At 46.8% G+C, this 22,450-nt stretch overlaps 2 protein-coding genes across 5 annotated transcripts in view; one reads left to right on the top strand and one right to left on the bottom strand.

Annotated features, from left to right (window-relative positions):
- Window positions 1–22,450, bottom strand: part of LOC142775009 (uncharacterized) — an 83,214-nt gene that overhangs the window by 13,125 nt on the left and 47,639 nt on the right. The window lies entirely within an intron of this gene.
- The window catches only part of Rcd5 (microspherule protein Rcd5), an 88,732-nt gene that overhangs the window by 42,487 nt on the left and 23,795 nt on the right, over window positions 1–22,450 (top strand). For all 3 annotated transcript variants that reach the window (XM_075876264.1, XM_037426830.2, XM_037426829.2), the window contains exons 4-10: window positions 15,700–15,945; window positions 17,327–17,368; window positions 17,494–17,574; window positions 17,654–17,763; window positions 17,836–17,944; window positions 18,010–18,148; window positions 20,598–20,673. In XM_075876264.1, coding sequence (XP_075732379.1) covers window positions 15,700–15,945; window positions 17,327–17,368; window positions 17,494–17,574; window positions 17,654–17,763; window positions 17,836–17,944; window positions 18,010–18,148; window positions 20,598–20,673 — 803 coding nt within the window. The remainder of the gene's footprint in view (window positions 1–15,699; window positions 15,946–17,326; window positions 17,369–17,493; window positions 17,575–17,653; window positions 17,764–17,835; window positions 17,945–18,009; window positions 18,149–20,597; window positions 20,674–22,450) is intronic.

Raw genomic sequence — 22,450 nt, 5'->3', positions numbered from 1 at the left:
TTCATGGAGATGTTTTGCATCAGCCTGAGACATTCGTAGCCATTCATGGGCTTGTTTTGTTTACATCTTCAAATTATCTTCTCTGCTGCAAGTGCGTATAGCTTCGGACCTTTGTGCAAAATGTTATAGTTACTCGGGTTATGTGCGAGGTCCACACTTCGCTAGGGCGCGGTGTGGTGGTACTGCGACAGAGCTCCTAACGGCAATAAGGCCTCGGAGCACATCTTAGCCCTGACTACGGAGCAGTGCGAAACATTTTAGAACTACGCGCGATAGTGTCATTTTTATGTTAAGAGATGAGTAAAGATGTAAAGGAATATGCTTGGATGTATATATTGGAACGCCAACTTATGCGGAGTGAGGTGGCTCATGGAAACAGGTGACGCTAGATGAAATAGCGAAGTTCATTGGACATCTCATTTATAGAGGGATTATTCACATCACCGGTATCCATCTATATTGGAATACCTGGACACTCTTATCGCAAGGCAACAAAAGTTTTCTCAGAAGAGTGTTCGAGTACACTTGAGTCTCACGAAAAATCATGCAATGATTCACCAGATGGCATGAGCAATGAAGCAGCACCTCGGTTCTGATATTGGTTGTCTATGTGAAGAGAAACATTTCATGGCACATTATTTTTATACTGGTACTGGGTCATTTATGTATTATATGTATATTCCGAATTTTTTGTTTTGAATATTTTTTCATGTATAGTGTTTTTGTTTCACTGTTTACCAGCTGGTGATGAAAAATGTTGTACTTTTCACATTTTTATTAATTCTAAAATATTTTTGTTGCTTCATAACATATTTTTTAGAAAGCGCATTTCATTCTGCAAAGTTTGGTATGCTACAATCCGTGCTGGAGTACTTTTCAAACTGGCTAAAAGGATCTTCCCGAGACATAAGAAAAGTAACCATTTTCGCGCGGTAACAAAAGAGTTAAAGGGGTACTGACACGAAAACCTTGGACTCGCGTTTTTCTGCTGCAGTGTGTTGCAGTGGCCTGTTAGTCATGACACGACACTTCGTTTGCTGCAGCACGTGACAGATAATTAATTATGGGGTCTTCATTATCCTCCAGTTTCGGTTCGAGAGAGCTCCGAAAACTGAGTGCAACTATCGCCACCTAGCGTGTGCTGCTCTTGACCATGTCGGCACACGTAACTGTAACATACTTCCGCACGATCCGCATCAAGAATTAGTTTCGAATAGGAAACGGAACTGCAGTGTCGCCGAACACAAAACTGTCAAAGCGTACAGCATAGCCATGCAGTTACAACCAGCCGCCAAGTAGTAGACACTGCGGGAACAAATGTGGCAAAAGAAAAACAGTGGCTATGATGTGGTCATCACTTAATGGCAGCATGGTGACTGGAAGGAAGTAGGAAGTCCCCAAAGCGTCCCCTTAAAGAATGTCAATGACACGATGGAGTTGAGAGCTCGCGCAAACGTCAAAATTAAATCAAAATGCCTTCCAAGTTATGCACACTGTTGATATTTTGCAGATGATATACGAATGGTCACGGGAATCGACCTCACCGGCTATCTTGACCGCGAAATATTGATTCAGTACCCTTTAAATTCGTTTTAGTTAACATGTACTTGGAGCTCCGTTTCTTGCTTGAATAACCCTATTGAGCTCTCTTCTGTCAGTTACATCGACAAACTAAGATTAATCCGATAACTGTAGATAAAGGCTAAGAGTAATGATAAATTATTGGCATCTTTCGAGATTAGATATTTCCCGTGTAGTTATGTTCATATAAAAATAGATTACATTTTTTTGCAAAAATGTGGAAAACAAAGGAGTGCCGAGAAGAGATGAGAATACAGTATAAAGGGGGAGAAGTTACCCTGTGTTTTTCTTCTCTGAGTGTTGCCCCGCCGCGGTGGTTTAGTGGCTAAGGTACTCGGCTGCTGACCCGCAGGTCGCGGGATCGAATCGTGGCTGCGGCGGCTGCATTTCCGATGGAGGCGGAAATGTTGTAAGCCCGTGTGCTCAGATTTGGGTGCACGTTAAAGAACCCCAGGTGGTCGAAATTTCCGGAGCCCTCCACTACGGCGTCTCTCATAATCATAGGGTGGTTTTGGGACGTTAAACCCCACATATCAATCAATCAATCTTGTCTGAGTGTTCTTTTCTTTTCCGTTTTTTTGCAATAAAACACAACAAATGTCTATGATACAGAACAAACTTGCCTAACAGGAAGTTTCATAAAAATTAGAGCTGTGTGAATAACAAAATTTAGTATACGAAATGAATTCGAATATTGAAGTGGGAGTGCAAATCGAATAGAATATTTCTAGAATATTTTTAAAATACTTCGAATTGAAATTGCAAGAAAATGATTATTCTAAGCATACCACTATCATATTGCAACATGAATAAAAATGATTATTCTAAGCATACCACTATTAGATTGCAACATGAAAGTCTTTCTTCATGTTGCATCACCCCGCCAACACGAAGTGCTGACGGGGTGATGATTCATAGTTGTCTTATCAAGCGTAAGCCAATGCACAGCCTGAATTGTACTTATGTTAATAATAATGATGATGATTTCTGTGGCTCTGCCCTTTGTAGCAGGCGATTAACGGTGTTTCTGGATCTTGGCCTATAAAACTAATACATAAAAGAACCAAAACCACGTGAAGCTCTGTTTGGGGTGACTAAAATGTGTGCCTCTACGGTCTCACTGTTTGGTGCTGCTGTACCACCAAGACGCCTGCCACCATCCCTCCAGATGCCTTTTCGCAGCAGCAACCGCTCCAAATTTGGGTGCTCATTCGGTTTCCGGAAACTCTGTGCTATTGCGAGTCTGCATTCAGCTTTGTCTGCGGCGTTGCCGGTAGTCGTTGAGTTTTCTCGGTTTTCTGCAACCTGTCTGCTGGTGTGAAGTGAACTGGGGAGTAGACCCGGGCAATAAAGCACGATGTGACGCATGGTCTCTTCTGCGCAGTTCAACAGAAGTCATTTCGTGTCAAAGTTTTCCGTGTACTTCGCCCATAGGGCATGTGTACGCAGCACCATGCTGTGCCCCTCAAACAGCAGCGCACTTTCCTTGGAGTTGTCATACTGAGGTTCCTTGCTGATGATGACCTCCTTGCTCGCACAGTAGGTCGTCAGTGGAGACTTTGCCAGACAGAGCCCATGTGTGTCACCTTGTGAGATCCGCCTTCTTCACTCTTACTCTGACCTTCTGCCTCCCACCTCATTGTGGTGGCTCGGTCAGACTGATGGTTGGTGTCCCGTATCGCTCAGCCAGCTTTCGGGTCCCGATGACCCGCTTGGAGTTCACGCTTCGAAGGTTCAGGTCCCGCTTTCGACGGCCATCCGGCAGACCACTAAGGCGGAGCTTGTATGCCAGCCTCGCTGTCGCTTCGCGAGCCTTGAAGGATGACCACCCAAGGTCCCCCTGTAAAGCCTCATTTGGTGTGCTGCCATGGACTCCCAAAGCCGTGCGGCCAATTTCTCTCTGTCGGGTCTCCAGTGCCAGTCTTGTCGACGTGGCGATGCAGACCACCGCATTGCCTAAAGTTAGCGCTGGTACGGTCAAGCACTTCCACGGCTCCCGGACCACTTTATATTGTTACGGAAGAGAAGAGGAGCCGTATCGACGAGGCTGTGGATGAAATATATTTCAAACCAGCAGCAGCGACATGACCGGTTGACCAGCCACTGAGCAGAGACAACCCTTCGTCCTCTTTGTCAGGCACACACACCCATTGTCTCACAAAATGTCACCATGCATGTAGCATAATCCCCGGCAGCAGAAGTGCTGTCTCAACGCATCTAGATGTCAACGTCAGCGGGAGAGTGGTAAGGCTTCAAGTGTGCCACATGTACGATATCGATGGTCTGTGGGGCAGTTGAAGGTGATGAAGCAGTAAGGGCAGTTTCATATGTCACAGAGTAACCTTACGAAGAACTCGGTATGAGCCTGTGTAGCGAGACAGAAGTTTTTCCAACAAGCCAACTTGACTAGTAGGGCACCACAGCAGGACCAATGAACCCGGTAAAAAGTGCACGTCGTGGTGCCGTTGATTCTACAAATGCTGCTGGTTCTCTTGAGAGGCCAGAAAGCGAGTGCGGGCGATTCGCGTGCATAGGCAGCTCGTGTATAGCGTCGAGGGCATATTCACTGGTCAGTGTCGCGGTAGATGAAATGACTGTATACAGGGATAATGTAGGTTCTCGGTTGAACAACAGAAAAAATGGAGAGTAAGCTGCAGTGTCATAACGAGAATTGTATGCAAATGTCTTGTATGGCAAAGCAAGGTCTCAGTCAGTGTTTGGAAGAAACATACTTCGTAAGCATGTCTGTAAGTGTTCGATTCTGACGCTCCGCGAGTCCATTTGTCTGCGGGTGGTACGATGTAGTGAGCTTGTGCCTTGTTTCACATGACTGTAGGATATCGGCTATGACCTTTTATAGAAAGGTGCGGCCACGGTCTGTAAACAGCTGGCGTGGAGGGAGCTCCATGCTGCAAAATCCTGTCATGCAGGAGGAAGTCGGCGACATCTGTGTCACAGCTTATTGGAAGTGCTCGTGGGATGGCATAGTCTGTGGCCACAGCTATCCGCCTGTTGCCAGAAGGAGACAAGGGAAAAGGGCCCAGGAGGTCTAAGCCAATGCGAGAGAAAGGTTCTGATGAAATGTCAAGTGGTGAAAATGTCCGGCGGGAAGCGTCGATGGTATTTTGCGTTGCTGACATTTATCTCAAGACGCAACGTATCTTCCGACTGAGCGTGAAAGCCCTGGCCAAAAGAAGCATTGGTGAATCCGGTCGTAAGTGCGCGATACACCAAGGTGGACGGCAGTTGTAAGGTCATGAAGTTTGTGGAGAACCGCCGAGCGAAGGTGTCTCGGAATGATGAGCAGCTGGTCTGGGTACAAGTTTTTGTGGTATAGGACGCCATCTTGGAGGATGAATGAATGATGGGACCTGTCGGAAAATGGTGAATCGAGATGTTCGATTATAACACGCAAGGATACATCACGGTGTTGCTCGTCATTGATGCGGGTCAGTTGGGAAACTGAAAAGACGCATTTATCGGTTGTCAATGTCAGAGATGGTACTCAATTCATCGACCGGGTAGCGGGACAGGCAGTCAGCGTGCTGATGTAGGCGTCCCAACTTGTACGTGACTGTATAGGTATATTCTTGCAGTCGCAGAGCGCAGCGCCCAAGCTGGCCAGTAGGATCCTTCTGTGACGAAAGCCAACATAGCGCATGATGGTTCTTTACTACAGAGAAATTCGTGCCATATAAATATGGGCGGAACTTTGTGACTGCCCAAACAAGAGCAAGGCATTCACGCTCTGTAATTGAATAGTTGTGCTCGGCAGCTGTGAGAAGGTGGCCAGCGTAGGTGATAACTCGGTCGTGTCTTTGCTGGCGTTGGGCTAGGACGGCTCCAATCCTGTGACCGCTCGCTTCGGTTCGGACTTGTGTCGGAGTGGAAAGGTCAAAGTGGGCCAATATAGGTGGAGTCGCCAGGAGTGTGAGGAGGTGAGAAAAAAGCTGCAGCTTGAGCGGAACCCCACGTAAAAGTCGAGTTTTTCTTCAGAAAGTCGGTGAGTGGTCGAGGGATCGTTGCAAAATTTTTCACGAACCTTCTAAAATAGGAGCAAAGTCCCACAAAGCTCCGGACGTCCTTGACCGACTGGGGTACAGGAAAGCTCGTGACGGCACGAATTTTCTCTGGTCAGGCTGCACAACTGATGCGTCGACAAAGTGGCCCAACACCGTAATCTACTGGCGGCCGACACGACATTTCGACGAGTTTAGTTGAAGGCAGCAGTGCGGAAGGTGTTGAGAACCGCTGACAAACGCTGTAGGTGTGTCTCAAATGTAGGCGAATATACAAGGACATCATCCAGGTAACACAGGCATGTTCACCACTTGAACCCTTGCCATAGCGAGTCCATCATACGCTCGAACGTGGCCGGGGCATTGCATAGCCCAAATGGCATCGCCTTGAATTGGTATAGGCTGTCGGGAGTTACAAACGTAGTCTTCTCTTGTTCTTCAATCTGCCAATAGCCAGAACGTAGGTCAATTGAAGAAAAGTATCTCGCACCGTGAAGACAATCGAGGGCGTCATCAATGCAGGGCAAAGGGTAAATGTCCTTTTTCGTGATTCGATTAAGATGGCGGTAATCAACGCAGAAGCGCTACGTGTCGTCTTTCTTTTTAACGAGCACAACGGGAGGTGCCCAAGTTCTTGAGGAGGATTCAATAATTCCTTTAGCTAGCATCTTGTTGACTTCTTCTCGAATTGCCTTACGCTCTGTGACAGACACCCGGTATGGTCGGCGGTGAATGGGAGGAGATTCAGCAGTAGAAATGCGGTGCTTTACGAGGGAAGTCTGGCCGAGTGGACTGCTGTCGATGTCAAATATGTCGCGGTAGGAAGCCAGAAGGCGGAAAAGGGCATTGGACTGTTCAGGTTTGAGTTTCGGGTCGATCATGGGGCGCAAGGCCGCATCGAGGGATGTGGCATTCTGCGGGCAACATAGAAGATCGGAGCATGCGCCTGCAGCAAAAGTGGTGATGTGGGCGTCTATTAAGGGTCAACTGAAACCATGGCACCTGAAATTTCGTGTAGTAGTACTTGCTGCGTGAAATTGAAATTGATAATAGGGAGACATGGGGTCCGGTTGGAGGCCATGGTTACGACGGAGTGTGGCACAATGATGTTGTGTGCCAGGAAAACATTAGGAATAGGCGTGATGACATAATCACCGTCAATAACGGGGGAACTTGTTACCAATTCAATGAGTTTGAGGGTTTTTGAAGGTATCCGACTGAAGTCTGTGGTACGGAGGCTTTTCGGCAGCTCGGGGCGAGAATCTGGAAGAAGAGGAAGTTCTGAACAGAGAGTGCAGGTGGAACAGTCGATCAGGTCAGAATACGTCGATAAGAAGTCCACCCCGAAGATGAGGTCATGAGGGCAATTGTTGAGCACGGTAAATAAAACAGGAACGTGGTGGCTGGCAAGGCTAGTACGAGCGGTACATATTCCAATGATGGCCACAGTTCACCATCGGCGACACGGTTTGTGTTGCGACAGGCGTGAGTACTTTTTTAAGGCGGCGACAGAAACGAGCACTCATTATAGACACCCGAGCTCCTGTGTCAACTAAAGCTGTCAAAGGAAGACCGTCCACATGCACTTCCAGCAAGTTCTTATTAGTAGGGAGCGTCAACGGAGGGTTCAGGTCAGTTGCACTTGATGCAGCACTACCTCCAGGAGCTGCGGGATCCAGTTTTCTGTCCGGGGGATCCATAGTTAGTCGGCGGTTGATATCGGCGGGGTTGGGGTGATGGGGAATGGCGGCGTTGCGGTGACAGTGAACTTTTAGGTGCGTCCCAAGCAGGATACTCACGGCTGGGCTAATACTGACGGAGGTCCGTGTATGGGCGAGGAGAAGAAAATTGGCTCGAACGGGGGGGGGGGGGGGGGTCCAAGTGCTGCGGCAGTAGTGAGAGACATGGCCAACTCGGTGACAGCGGAAGCAGATTGGCTTGTCATCTGCTTTTCTTCATTCTGTCGGATTGTGGGATCTGGGCAGAAAATATGGGTAATGGCGTGGTGCATTCATTGGCATCGGTCTGTAGTGGGGTCGGGAGTATGTGGCCTGCCTTGTCACTCTCGGTCATTTGCTCGTCCACTACGCGGCACAACGCGAGTAGGTCCTGTATTTATGAGACATACGACTCGGTTGATGACTGTACATGGGTGGAAAGTTTTTATCGCGTGGCCATTTGTCGACAGGACGGGTCCGCAAAGATGCCACGTAGCCGTTCTTTGAAGATGTCCCAGCTGGTGAGTTCGGTCTCATGAGCGTCGAACCATACACGCGGGGTGCTATTCAAGTAAACGATTACGTTGGCGAGCATCATGGTAGCGTCCCATCGGTGAGTCTGGCTAACGCGCTCGTACATGCGGAGCCAGTAGGTGATGTTAAGATCAGATTGGGCGGAGAGCGTACCGGGATCACGGGGGTGGGACATCGCAAGGTACTTAGTGGCTGGCGTTCCAGCTGGAGGCAGTGACGGGTTGTTATCATTAGAAGCCATGGCAGGAGGCTGGACGGTGCGGGGCCACTGCGAAGCTTCAGGATGAGGGCGGGGAACGTTCCACCTCCGCTAAATATGTTACGGAAGAGAAGACACTGTGTCGACGAGGCTGTGGATGAAATATATTTCGAACCAGCACCAGCGGCATGAATAGTTGACCAGCCACCGAGTGGGGACTACCTTTCTTTCTCTTTGTCAGACACACACGCGCATCGTCCCACAAAATGTCAACATGCGTGTAGCAATATCGACTAAAGGCCCATAGAGCCCTAGAACGTAGAAAGGCTCACCGGGCTGCTGTCTTTGCTCGGAGCTACTCTTCGTACTCCTGGGTGTAGTTGATAGTTGCCGACACTAATATTTTTAGGTAGTTGTAGGTTCCTACCTAAGCAATGCTATTGCTTTGCAGTTGCGCTGGAGGAATCTGCTCTGCTTCTTTAAATGGGAAGTGCATAGCCACCCACTTCTTTCCACTGAATCTCAGCCCAAGCCTGTTGCCCTCCTCTGTGCATATGTCCAGCAGGGATTGAAGCTATTCCATGCTCCCTCATCCTCATAAAAGAGGTGAGGCAGTCTTCTATCGCACGACACAATGTGTTTCATGTCACTGAGGTTAAAGCCTAGGCCACTCTCTGTCAGATGCTTTTCAATTCCAATTATGTATATTATGAAAAGGAGTGGTGACATAGGACAGCCCTGCCGCAGCCCCTGAGTAATGTCAATCGGTTGGGTGGTCAGGTTTTCCCTGTCAATGACTGCTGTTGTGTCTGCATATAGCCCCTGTACTCCGTTTCATACATCAGGTGCAACGCTGTGAAGGCTAGGCAAGTAGTCCGTAAAGAAAACACGAGGTGTTGGTCCGCGCGGTTTCGTAGCCGAGTGGTCTGACGCGTCGCTCCGGAGAGTTCACCGTAGTTTTGACGTGCATGGGTTTGAATCCACGTGGTGCCATTTTTTTTAATAATTTTTGCGAGTTCAATTTGAAATCTTTTTTTTTTTTCAGTAACTTCAACTTGCACGCGGAAGTGAACTGTACGTATCTATTCATTTGTAGCATACCGTGTTCCCTTGTGAGGGCTGGAACCTGCTGAGCTGGCACCGAGGTTTGACCAGCATGGCGATTTTGTCGCGATTATACCGCATTTTTTATCGTTTTTCGGTGATTCGCATTTTTTCTCGTTTTTTCGGTGACACCAAAGGTACACACAGACGCTCCGCCTTCAATTTTGCCACGGTACGGGGAGATATTCCAGTGTCCTCGCTCACAACACTCGGCACTTCCCGCACAGATTTCTCCGGGAAACGCATCCTGGTACGGGCGTACACATTTGCAATTACTTGCTTGGCGTGCTTTGACAGCTTTGATGTGCGAAGCTTCGAAAAAATTCGCGCAGGAGAGGTGGTCGAGGACGCAGAGCTGGATGCCATTTTTTCGAAGCTGCCACAACAAGAAAAAAAAAAAAAACGGCGGCGCGGGTCGCGGGGAGAGCGAAAACCTGGTACGAAAGCGACAAACATAAATTACCAACTCGCATATTTGGATTGTTCATCCGACAACACAGGCATTTGTTTTTTAACCTGATGACAAATATGTATGCTTAGAAGTTTCCCGAGAAGCATTTATTGATTCTCGTACACCCCAAGCGACGCACTACTTTTTGGTCGTGGCATTACACAGCGCAAACAAGAGCGCTAGCTTTGACAGCATTGCACATGATGTATGAAACGGAGTATCGAGCATGCTCAGCCATTCTGCCAGCACCTTCAGGTCCTGTAAGATATTCCAGAGCCTGCTCGATGCTGTCCTGGCCGTTATCCAAGAAGGTTAGCATTAGGGGGGCAATGTTCTTTGCGTGCAATCTCTATCACTTGTAGAAGCACCAAAAGGTAGTCCTCGAGACAGTGGTCAGGTCTGAACCTGTTCTGTAGCTCACAGAGAACCTCCTTTTTCGCCCACCTCATCAGTTGTGCCAGCAAGATATGGCCGAAAAGCCTATATAAAGCTGATGTCACTGCAATGGGTCTATAGTTGTCCAGCGGTGAGCTGTCCTTTCCATGCCTCTCAACCATTCTCGCTCGTGTGCATTTCTACGCTTGTGGTATTGTCACCATTGTCATCACCTCATTGAGGACCTCAAGCAATATCTGCTTTGTCTGCTTTCCTGTACCCTTTGGTATGGCTAAGGGGATGCCGTTCAATCCAGCAGCCCTATTAGACAGGCGCCTTGAATCTAGTTCCCTTGGTGTTAGAAACAGGCACCTTGAGTCTAGTTCCCTTGGTGTTATGTGCTCGTAGTGGGGGATGGGGTTATCTGTTGGTATTGGTCTGCTCTCGGCATGGTGGAGTAGCCTCGCCTGCAACATTTCAGCCATGTACCTTTCAATGTAAGGTGTACATTGCTCTGCCTCATACGCGACACCGGTGCGGGGGTCTTGTAGGGAAGTGATAGCTTGGGTGGCTCCCCGCTGCTGTGCCTTCACATGTCTCCAAAGTTTCTTGGCTGCATCTCTTCCTGCCTTTTTATTGTCCGGAGCAGTCTTTTCTTGACTTCTGCCATTGTTTTTTGCACTATCCCTCTCTTGGCCTCAAGGTATTGGTTTTCAGCACCACAATCTCTTTAGCATTTGCTCTTGAGATAGGGCATGGCGATGATCTCGGCAGCATTGTTTATGGGCTGCCAAAGCTACTGTTACCTCACTGTCCCACCATGCTTTAGGCCGCCGTCTTGCCCTACTGCCTGTTGTGTGCGTCCTTCCCTGTGCTTTAGATTAGCACACTGAAACCATTCCTTCATGTCCTCATAGTTCTGTACATTTGTGAAGGGCTTCCTCTTCTAACAGTTCAACTACTGCGTCAATTCCACTGTTAGCGAGATCTTTGGTGTGCTGTGGGTAGCCCACGTTCTGTACTTTGTGGAGGGGTGCCGAAAGACAGTGTGATGTTGTTATGGTCACTGCCCAGGCTTAGTGTGGTGCCGCCAAAGTGTTGCCAACAGCCAGTGGCATAGCCGAATAGCGTGTGCGGGGATCCCCTTCAAAAGAGGGCAAAGTTTCGTTGCAGCGCCTCCCCCCCCTCCCTCTATTATGTCAATGTGCCACCCTGACCCCCCCCCCCCCCCCCGCGTGCGCACACCTGTGGCTTAGCCAGCGGGCGGCGCACCAGGCCCGCCCCCCCCCCCCCCCCTCTACCGCGATATTTTTTTTTTGTAATGGTAGAGCCCAAACCAACGCCCCCTAAAAATTATGCCTGGAACGTGATTCGCGAAGCGCTGCCCTACCCCCTGATTTTACAGCAATACTCTCACAGTTGCTTCCGGGCAGCTATGATATCACGTGACAGAGCGGTACGGAGGCCAGCGGTTTCCCGCGGCGGCCGGTCGCAACACAATGCAGGAGGCACGGCCTCCGAGATCGCGTGCTGGTGCTGGCAGGAGGCTCCCAATTGAAAAGAGAGCGACGTTCCAGGCATAGTTTTTCTAGGAGGCGTTGCCAAAACTGACACTTGACCACATCTGCCTGCTCAGCCCCTTCTGTAGACAAAGTAGGTAGGGTAGCCTCCCCCCCTTTCCCAGAAAAAATAAAATATATTTCTGCAGGCTCTCCTTTTTTAACGTATGTGGAACCCTAACTGTTGTGGCAAAGTGTGCTCCCTTCGGGTATGTAGGCTTAAACCTTCCTCTTAGACATCACTATATTGATGCGAATATATTTTCAAGATATTTACAATGAAAAAAAAATATTCCAGCAATGAAGATGATGGCTGTTATTAACCAGAAGTCTATACGTCGTCTCCCTCTTCTTCTCTCACTTCACGATGGTGATAGCTGCAACACCGCAACATTGACCCCAGGTGGCGAAAGCGTGGACCTTTGTTCGCAAACATTGGGCGAAAGATAAGGCTTAATTGCAGGTGACTTGAACTGCGCCTGAAGACGTGGGCGGTGCGGTGAAGTCTAGAGGGGCCATTTCATAAGTGACATCGGTCACCTCGAGTAGCACGCGGTAGGAGCCATAATATTTCGGAAGGACCTTTTCGGACAAGTCGACATGATAAGACCGCCCAGAGGAAGAGGTCGCCAGCGTAAAAGCGACGTTCTGTTGATGCCTGCCGTAGGACAAGACGGCATGTTGGACCCGTCCATACCAAAACGAGGTCGCCCGCCTAAAAACGACGTTCTACTGATGACTGCCGTAGGACAAGCCGGCATGTTGGACCCGTCCATACCAAAACGAGGTCGCCCGCCTAAAAACGACGCTCTACTGATGACTGCCGTAGGACAAGCCGGCACGTTGGACCCGTCCATACCAAAACGAGGTCGCCCGCCTAAAAAGGACGCTCTACTGACGACTGCCGTAGGACAAGCCGGCACGTTGGTCCCGTCCATACCAAAACGAGGTCGCCCGCGTAAAAGTGACCCTCCGCCGATCACTGTCGTAGGACAAGCCGACTCGTTGGTAGCGTCCAAACCAAGACGAGGTCGCCTGCGTAAAGGTCGCCTGCGTAAAAGCGACGTTCCAGTGATGACTGTTGCAGGACAAGCCAACACGTTGCAAAAGCCCCAAGCAAAACGAGGTCGACCGGGTAAAGACGACATTCGGTTGACGATGATTGCCGTAAGTATGCTTTCGCAGCGGCGAGTTGTAGAGCCATCGATGGGCAATCTCACGGTCGAGCATACGCGGCTGACAGCTCGGCAGGGTTGAGTACGAGCGTGTCAAAAGGCCGGATTTTGTTTTCTGTCGTACAAGAGATAGAAGGGGGAATACCCAGCAGTGTCGTGGCGCGAGGTGTTGTACGCAAATGTGTCAGATGGAAGTGCAGCGTCGCAATGGTCAGCCGTAACATAAATGGCGAGCATGTCTGTGATAGTGCGATCCAAACGTTCTGTGAGGCCTTTTGTTAGGGGATGGTAGGCCGTCGTGAGCTAGTGCTTTGTTGCGCAAGAACGAAGTAGGTCATCGATCACATAAAAACTAGTGATCTCGGTCCGTGAGAAGTTAACTCGGGGCGCCGTGATGTAAAATGACTTCTGGTGTCAAGAAGTCGGCGACGTCGGTGGAGTTGCTGCTCGGAAGAGGTCTCGTGAGGCAAAACGGGTCGAATAATCTGTGGCAACGGCGATCCACATGTTTCCGTTGTTTGAAATTGGGTACCGCGGTGGTCGAGAGGCCGACTCGGACAAAAAGGCTCTGCAGGTGTGTCGATAGTTTGCGGGAGCCCGCATCGGTGTATTGCTGTATTTTTCCTTTTTTTTTTTTGACGCGACTCGCAGGAAGCAACGTAACGATGCACGGAACGTTTGAGGCTGGGCTAGTAAAAGCGGCGGCGGACACGATCGTACGTGCTGGCAGGTGGCCGGCCGTTGGTACATCATGTAGTGGCTGGAGCACGGTTGATCGCAGATGAGTGGGTACTACGATTAATGCCTATCCCTCCGATAACATGTTTCGGTTGTATAAGATGCTGTCTATGATAACGAACATGCGAAGCGAACTGTCCGACGAGTCGGTAGGCAGGCGGCTGACAAAATCTCGTAGGGAAGCGTCACGCCTTTGTTTGCCACCCATATTGCAAAAAAATCGGAAAGCGAGGAAATGCTGACAGGCGTGTCGTCCGTTGTGAGATCTGGGGCGTCGACGGGGCACCGCGACAAGCAGTCGGCGTGCTAGTGCAACGTGAAGTGAGTGTACTCGCTCCATGGTGGTGATAGCTGTGACACAGCAAGATAAACATCTAAAACTGTGGACGCTAGAAATCTTCGGCGTCTGTTTTTTCGGACTTCCTGCCTGAATATCAGGACTGAAACAGCGTAATTAAGGACCCCACGTCTGCCACATCTATCATCTCTATGTTGGAACCAGTATTTTCTCGAGTTAATACTCTTGCGACCTAACCCAAAACAGCCTTAAAGGTGGCTCTGCCGCAGTACAAGGGTGTGATGGGGTGAAGCTTATTGAAAATTTCAAGAGGCCACTGCCAGTCAGACGCCGACTGTAATTGTCCTGGGCAAGTTCGAATATAAAAATTCCAGGTAAAATTGAATTGAATAGCAGGAACTATTGGAAATATATAAGAAATTTCAAAGATTTGCTGACTTCTAATGAAATTTCCTTGTCCTTGTCGATTGTATGAGGCGAAAAGCCGAGCCTCACTCTTCAAATAACACAAATAACGACAGTTTTCTGCGTTGCTGTAGCGCAAGAAATAATAAAAAGAAGCAAGCTTTTGCGGCATTTTTTTTTAGTGCTGCGACTGACTTTTAGATGGCATGGTATGGATCGGGGCTGTCATTGCCTGCTGCAAGCCTGTATGTGCTATAAACCCACTTGCAGGGTCCGTGTCTCTTATAGCAGCGTAGCTGAACAACGCTTTTCTCTTGTGTTTCTCTCCATTATAGATGAAGAAAGCAGTAGCTAGCGCGACAGCTACGCTGTCAACGTGCAAGATGTTGTGGCCGCGTGTCTGGCAGAATGGGCTACGAGCAGCTGGTCCGATTAACGACAATTCTTGGCTTGCAAAAGCTAATGCATCAGTCATTCACAGCCATTAGCCAGAAAGTCCATGATGCAGCAGTGAATGCAATCTGTGCCAATGATCTCAGGTGGAGGGAGCTCACAGTGAGGGAAGTTAGGGGGGATGACACTGCAGTTATTTACTACGGTACGTGGCGCAAACGCAACCACAAAAGCCACAATGACATTGGCACTGTTGTGTCCCTCAACACTGGACTTTATTTAAATTTCGAAGTCTTGTCAAGAAGTAGTTTCAGTCGGCACAAAAGCTCGGCCAGATCGAGCAGTAGTTTGGCAAGCGTTTATGATGTTGGCACATTTTAGTGGCAGTAGCCACTACAAGAAGTATAGTTCTTTTTGGTGTGCAAATTTTATCGCAGTTATTTTAACTTTAAATCTCGTTTTTCTCAAAACGGATATTGGCATTTTTTTCATTTAAACCCCTTTTTTTTGAGGTGCTTATATCTCAGATCTACATGAGTTTGCCAAACTGTTTTCCAAAGTATGGCAAAAGTAATTATCTAGTTATAATTTTATTATCTATTATATAATAAAAATTTCTATAAATGTTTACTAGGGTGAGAGAAGTATGGACATTTTCACATCTATTACATATTTTGTATGCACTTTCCGATTGGTTATTTGTAATCTACACTTTATCTAAAACATGAACTATAAACAGTAAAAAATTTTGGTGGTTTATTGATGAAAAGAGGGCGCAAAAGGCTTAAGGTTTTCACTTTGTCATGTTGCAGAGCTAAAGGTATCTGTATTGTAAAAAAAACTAATTATATATTTGAAACTAGCTTTAAAAGTTTCATAAACAGCTCAAGTGTCATTGCTCTCGGGTGAATATTAAAAAAAAACACGTCTTCGAGTAGCATGTCCCCTTAAACAACACTTAGCCTAGGGCATGCATGTACAGAGCTTCTATTTTCTGGGCAGAGCTTTTGTTGCATGGTCCCTTTATATGTGGAAGTGATGAGTAAATCTGATAATTTCATTGTTGCTTTATTAGTGTCTTTCTGGAAGGTTCGGCGGAGCTTGCTTGATCGCCCTTTACCTACTTTTTGTGTTTCCTTTGTTTGTATAGCCTGAGCATTTGCAGAAGAGACGCAGCTCATCTCGGTCCATAAAGCGCAAGAAGTTCGACGATGAGCTTGTTGAGAGCAGTCTCATTAAGACGCCTCGTACGCGACCTTTGCCTGGCACCCCTTCAACATCACTGACCCAAAGCGTTGCCCCTGTCGGCAGCTCAGGTTCAGCACCAGTGCTTGCCACTTACTCTGACAGCAGTCAGGTGGATTCAATTGTCTCCATGTATTCAGAGAGGAAAAAGGTAAGCACCAATCGACCCTGGAATTGCCCGCAGAGTGAGAGATGGTGGTAGTTTGTCAACAACAGGTGTCATTGACAATTCTCAAGTAAATATCTTCTAAAAGTAACGTTGTCTGCCTAACAGTTTGCATTGCGTTGCCCTAATCTTTACTCATGGCCCCTTTCTTAATTATGTATACTCTATTAACCTGGGTTGTTTTTAGAGGCTGAGATGAAATAGGTTTTGCTAAGCAAAGTTTTTGGGTTGTGTTGATGGATTACTGTGGATGGACATTTATACAGTAAAACCACGTTAATTTGAAGTCACCGGGACCGTGAGAAATCTTCAAATTTTGCGGCTTTTCGAATTAATAGAACATAATTAAAGTGGGATGCAAAAAACTTGAAATTATTCAAAGTAATCAGGGGTGATAGTTTGCTGTGCCGGCTAGTTTGCTGCTCGAAGGGTTATGTTGTACAGCAATGCCACAAAAAAAAAAAAAGACCGTCGTGCTCAATTGAAATGCACACCTGCAAAAAACAAGGCATCTTCACTGCAATACAATAGTGACACGTGGGCAGCATGTCGCCTGCTCCTCGCTGCTTCAGCACGTCATCTTGTGACCATTCGCCCATTCTTTCTAGTAAAATGAAGAATTTAATCATGAGACATTGTGACAAAATTCGCTGTATGTTCTGGCTAGAAAACATGATCATTGGAGCTTTCAAACTGAGTTTTCGAAGTAGGCGTTGCAGGCAAGACTTTGCCAGCAGTGCAAGTGCGAAAATGCAGCAACAGGCACTCGAAAGTTCGAAACATTGCGAATTCTTCCAGACTGTCCTTTATTACTTTCTTTATATTTCCAGAAAGAATGGGTAAATCATGACACGCTGACGTTTCGAGAAGCATGCTACATGCTGCCCAAGCGGGACGGCTGTGTTGCAGTGAAGAACGTCTCATTTTCCACAGGTGCACATTTCAGTTGATCACGCGACAGTTTTTTTTTTTACAATTTTATTTTTCGAAATGGAAGTATCAAGGTTGGCGTGCTTCAGCTGTCACTCATTAGTATCACTGCAGTACATTGCCTAGTGGCTCTTAAGGGCTGTTGTTGCCGCGGTTTTGCGGCGAAATCGGGATCGGGAATCGGCACACTGTACTCAAAATTTTCGAATTAACCGGACTGGTGCTGACTGCCGCTTCAAATTATCCGCTCAAACTTGAAATAACCAAGTTTGAATTAGTGAGGTTTTACTGTAACTACCTGATACACTTTTCTGTATGACAAAGTGCTAATGTTAGAGAATGGGTACTACTGAAATCTCTGGATGTGTTCATTTTTGCTATTTATTTTTTGAGATAGATCATTCAATCTATTCATTTAAATAACTTTTTTTTGTAGTCATCAAAGTCCACACCAAAGCGAGTGAAAAAGTCTTCCAAGGTTTGTGCTTCAAGACAGTCTTTATTATTATTTTTGTTTTGTTTTACCATTTCACCTTGTGTGCCCATTTGAAATAGTTGCATTGCAGCTTTATTATTGAGAGAGCACGTGGCAATTTTGTGCAGAATACACAGGCCTTGGTCACAAAGGACCTTGGTCGATGGAAGCCTGTTGATGACTACACTCTTTGTTTGGCTGTACAGCAGGTAGGTTTGCAGCCACTTTGTTTCTGATTCAGTTTCACTGTGCATGAATCTTATCTTAAATTCATTCTGACACTGCTAGACAACAAGCCTGGAGGCTGTGTTCCGTGGAGTCAAGTTTTCTTGCAATTTCACTCTACAAGAAATCAAAGAAAGGTGGTATGCACTGCTGTATGACCCAGTTATATCCAAGTAAGGGCTGCAATAACTTTATATTAAGTTGCGCTGTGTGTTTATGATTCTTACTGTAAACTTTTCATTCAGATTGGCTGTAACTTCAATGAAACAGCTCCACCCAGATGTTTTAGCAAGCGTGCAAGCCAAAGCCCTCTATAGTAAAGAAGAAGAGCGCATCTTGTGCACTATACCATCGGTATGTTGGTAATGCTATTCATGCATTTACGGTGCTCTGGACCTTATTATGTGCATCTTGTGCAGACTTCGCAGCCCACACTTGAAGATTTTCAACAACTTCTCGTGAACCATGCGGACGTCTTTTTACCCTCACGCACACCCAAGGAGTTGTTGCACCATTGGACATTAATGAAACAGTATTTCCTCTTTCCTGATCAAATGAGTATGAACAGTTTTTTTTTTACTGCTCTTATGTCTAGCATGATGTTGGTGTGTTGGGAGATTAAGGTGTGAGCCCATCATTCACTTTTTAAAACTTCAGTTTGATGCTTTCGTCACATATGTGTTTGGAAGGCCTCCCAACTAGTATTAGTCTATTGACTCATTGGTCATGCATGAGCTGCTACATGGGACGTTTTGAATGCCGTTCAGTCAGTGGTCTGTAGAGTTAAAAGAGCACCCTGCAGCTCTATAGAAACTTGATAACTGTTAAGCAACGCAAGGGAAAAAGGGGAACATGCCCTTTTTTCGTACTGTGCTCAGACCTGTTATTAGAAAGTCTAACCAGTGTGTGTGAGCATTCTGGATTATTTATCAAACCCAATAAGGCCCACGCAAGAACTACTAGTTGGATTTTATTGAGATTTAGGGAGTTTAAAGGGGTCCTGAAGTACTTTTTTGAGTAACCATGGAATTCACTGAAAGAGCTTATTGCCTCGCAAATTAAATGCCACAAAAATTTTAAGAATCCGTCCAGTAGGAGCGGAGTTGCAAAAATTTGTCACACGCTGCAATAGCATTTTCTCTTATCTCTTCCCGACGAAAGTGCTGGAAGCTAAGCAGGAATGGATGGGAGGGGCAAACTAAAAAACGTCATGCGCCCCTTGTAACCTTGAGCCCTTCTTGTTTTTCTTCTTCGAATACGGGGCTTTTTCAGTGCGATCGCACGCACACACCTGGACAAGCGATGGCCTGCCGCGGTCAGCTGTGTAACGACCGAGCGCGCCATGTTCAAATCAGCCAATGGCTAATAGATGGGCATTCTACGTGCGATTTTTGAGCATTTTCTGTCATTTGTCGAGGGAAGGGAAAGCAGTATATAGTTGACTGATAATTTATTGTGAATTCCAGACCGTGTGCTACGCTATAACATTTGGCTCGCATATACTAGGGAGCGTCTACTATCCATCGGCAGCGTTTGCTGACCATGCTCAAGAAGTGTTGCAGGGTCCCTTTAAGTGAATGCAATGTAAAAGAATACAGGCCTGTTTTCATAGTTTTAAGATTTTTTTTTACAATTTACGGTACTGAACTTTACAAAGTATGCTGGGCTCTCGACATAGCAACAATAAAGCTGGTTTGATTCAAGAATGGAGAGTACGTTAGGCCCTTGCCAACTGAATACCTAAGTTATCTAGACCGATGTGACTTGGTGAAGCACCAGCACTTTATTAAAAGCGTCACGTCACTCTTCTCGCAACAAAATTTTTATGTATTGTGGCAGACCTTAATTGTTTTCCCAGCTCCCTGTGAAAATGTTCGTACGGATAGAGGATAACAGCAAGCACAGGGGACGCTGGTGATTTCTGGATACTTATGCTGGGCACCACAAGGCTCAGTCAGTGTCTTGCTATTCTGCGACTAAAGGACAATAGTCAAGGCAGAGAGGTTTTGTTGAAACCTCTAGTGCACCAGACCCTTTCTTTGTGGTCTGTAGCCATTTCGATTATCTGGGTAAATAGGGGCTGGTACCAGTTTTTCTCGGGTATGAAAGCTGTATTCGTAGGTTGATCGTAGATCACGGTCCCTTCAGTGCCATTGTTATAGCTGGGAAGAGGGTTCACAATGGAACTACGTTTATTGTTATTATTTACTTTTTCAGCGGATGACCACTAGATTAAAGGTCATAGTGACTACACTGTCGTCATTCATCAGCATAGCAACTATGCTTTTTTTGCCCTTGGCGTTTACAAAACAAAACTGACGTTTACAAAGCAGCTACTGCGAACAGCTATTGGGACATGGTCGTGATTGCTGGCATGCTTGCTATCTCAGCAGGCATTAGCATCGATTGGCTTGTACAGTTGAGCCCCGTTATAACAGACGTACACTAGGCTTCAATTCCTGTATTTTATACGAGGTGTCCCTTACAAGCAAGGTACCATGTATGTAATGTTCATCAACACCTATTTCAATGTAGCTACAGTGATGTCTCTTATACCAATTTGTCTCTAACATCAGTGTCTCGCATACAGGGGTGCTCAGCACAGAGACTGTGCAAAAACTGTTCCTTTTCCTGGAGCAGCCGTATTCTCTCATAGCAGTGTTTTGCCGAGTAACGCGAGATTAGATCTGAAAAGCTCTCTTATTTTGTCAAATATTACAATTTGTTGCTATTGCATCCACTGCTTTCCCTTGCAGGGAAACTGGGTTCTTTTTTTTTTTTTCTCTCCTGAAAAGTCTTTGCTTGTCATCATATAGAAGTTTTCAACGGAGAGGAGGATCCCCTCCTTTCTGGGCTGTTGCATGGGAGTACTAAAGCAGACGTCACAACTCCGACCCTGCATTTTTAGGCGTGTCACACATCTTAATAACAGCCCAGAGGGGCTTATGGCGGCACCCAGGGAGCTTTCAGTAAGAAGGTCTATAGAAACTGCTTTTACATATTTCAGCTCCTCAGGGAGAAGAAGGTGACCAAGCACTCAACTTCTCTGATGTAGAAGATGAACTTGATGATGAGCAGCTTGTGTAAGTACAGTCTTTCATGTATCAAGCCATTTTCAGTTTTTACCTTAAAGGACTGGTGTCACCATATTTGTGGCTTGCATGATCTTTGCTGTAAACATTTCTTTAGCTCCAAGAAACATGATACAAGCACTAAGATTCATTTATTTTCGTTAAACAATTTAATGTTGCCTTCTTAATGTGTAAAACTTTCAGGCAGTGATATTGATGTGTAGGTGGCTTGGTCACATGACCACATAAAGCTGTGATGCACTTCATGCTGAGTATTGATGATATGTGGGGTGTAAGGTCTCAAAACCACCGTTTGATTATGAGAGACGCCGTAGCGGAGGGCTCCGAAAATTTAGACCACCTGGGGTTCTTTAACGTGCACCCAAATCTGAGCACATGGGCCTACAACATTTCCGCCTCCATCGGAAATGCAGCCGCCGCAGCCGGGATTCGAACCCGCGACCTGCGCGCCAGCAGCCGAGTACCTTAGCTACTAGACCACTGCGGCGGGGCTTCATGCTGAGTATTGTCTGCTCTCGCGCACATGCCACACCAGCATCAGCAAAACGAAACGCACCGACTGTTGTGATGTCCATCTACAGCAGCCGCGATGCTTTGGCGGTGTGTACATGGGCACACGGGCGCAGCGATGAGCCTTCGTCCCCCAAGAAGGGAAACCCCGCACACGCAGATCAAGTCTGACGTCACTACAACTTTTGCTGCCCTTTCTATAGTGCTGTGTCAGTATTGGAAGCTCTAGCGATGGTCTTTAATCTGGAGAATGAGCATTCAGGTACATTTTGGAAGTGGATTAAAATATATTCTGAATGTTTGCTGTCTCCGACCATTTGTGTGGAGCGTCCTTGCATACAGAGGAAACCCACAAAACTTTTATAGTCTCTAAATAGGATGGCACCACCCCTTCAAGTGTGTTTTAACTCTTCAAAAGTTCAACTTGGGCTTATGCAGGGATGCAACAGCTGCACCGATTGCGCCAATTTGATAAAATTCCCGACAGTTGCACCGAGCTGTGCCAAAACCGGGAAATTCGCTTTTATTGTGTCACACTGCGTTAAAATGCCCAGCCAGCCTCAAAACGTTCTCGTGTGCACTAATTTTGGCGAGAAATGCAGGCCATGTCGGCCACCTGCTGTTTGCGTCATCAGTCAATATACAGTAGATCCTCAGTAAACGGAACCGGAAGGACTCGGAAAATATGTTTCATTTACCAGGAGTTCCATTTACTGAGAGGTGAACATAAGTGCAGAATACAAGTCCAAAACCAAGCGTTGCAGAGGTAATGATTATCCGTGTAGCGCTCGTCTCCTTCTTGTCCCTTTGTCGTCGTTCTGTTCTCACGCTATATCTATTGTCATGTCTTACCAACTAGCCCAAACCGCCACACTTCTAAGTAATGGTTCCATTTAAGCAGTACTTCCGTTTAACAGATTTTCGTTTACTGAGAGTTTACTGTTCTTAAAATATTCTAGGCACCTGCCCTATGCTCGCAAGACACGATCAACCAAATAAAGTAATGACACTGTGCATGCATCGGTCCACTGACCGCGGCTGATACCTATCGGCGGCACGACAGAACTTCAAAACAAAAATGCATTGCTGTAGCCACCAACGCTTCACGGGAAATGGGAATATCTTGGCCTGTAAACGCGCAGGGGTGGAAGTGCTGCGTCTTTTTGCACCAATCTGATCTGCTGCGCCTAAACGACAATTTGCGTGTGCAACGTCAAATTTAGTCGAGTTTTATCATCGACTGAGCAACACGCGAGGG

This window comes from Rhipicephalus microplus, chromosome X (genome assembly GCF_043290135.1).
Source record: "Rhipicephalus microplus isolate Deutch F79 chromosome X, USDA_Rmic, whole genome shotgun sequence".
Taxonomy (NCBI): Eukaryota; Metazoa; Arthropoda; class Arachnida; order Ixodida; family Ixodidae; genus Rhipicephalus; species Rhipicephalus microplus.
Note: the sequence above shows the minus strand (reverse complement) of the source record. Positions and strands in the feature narration are given on the sequence as shown.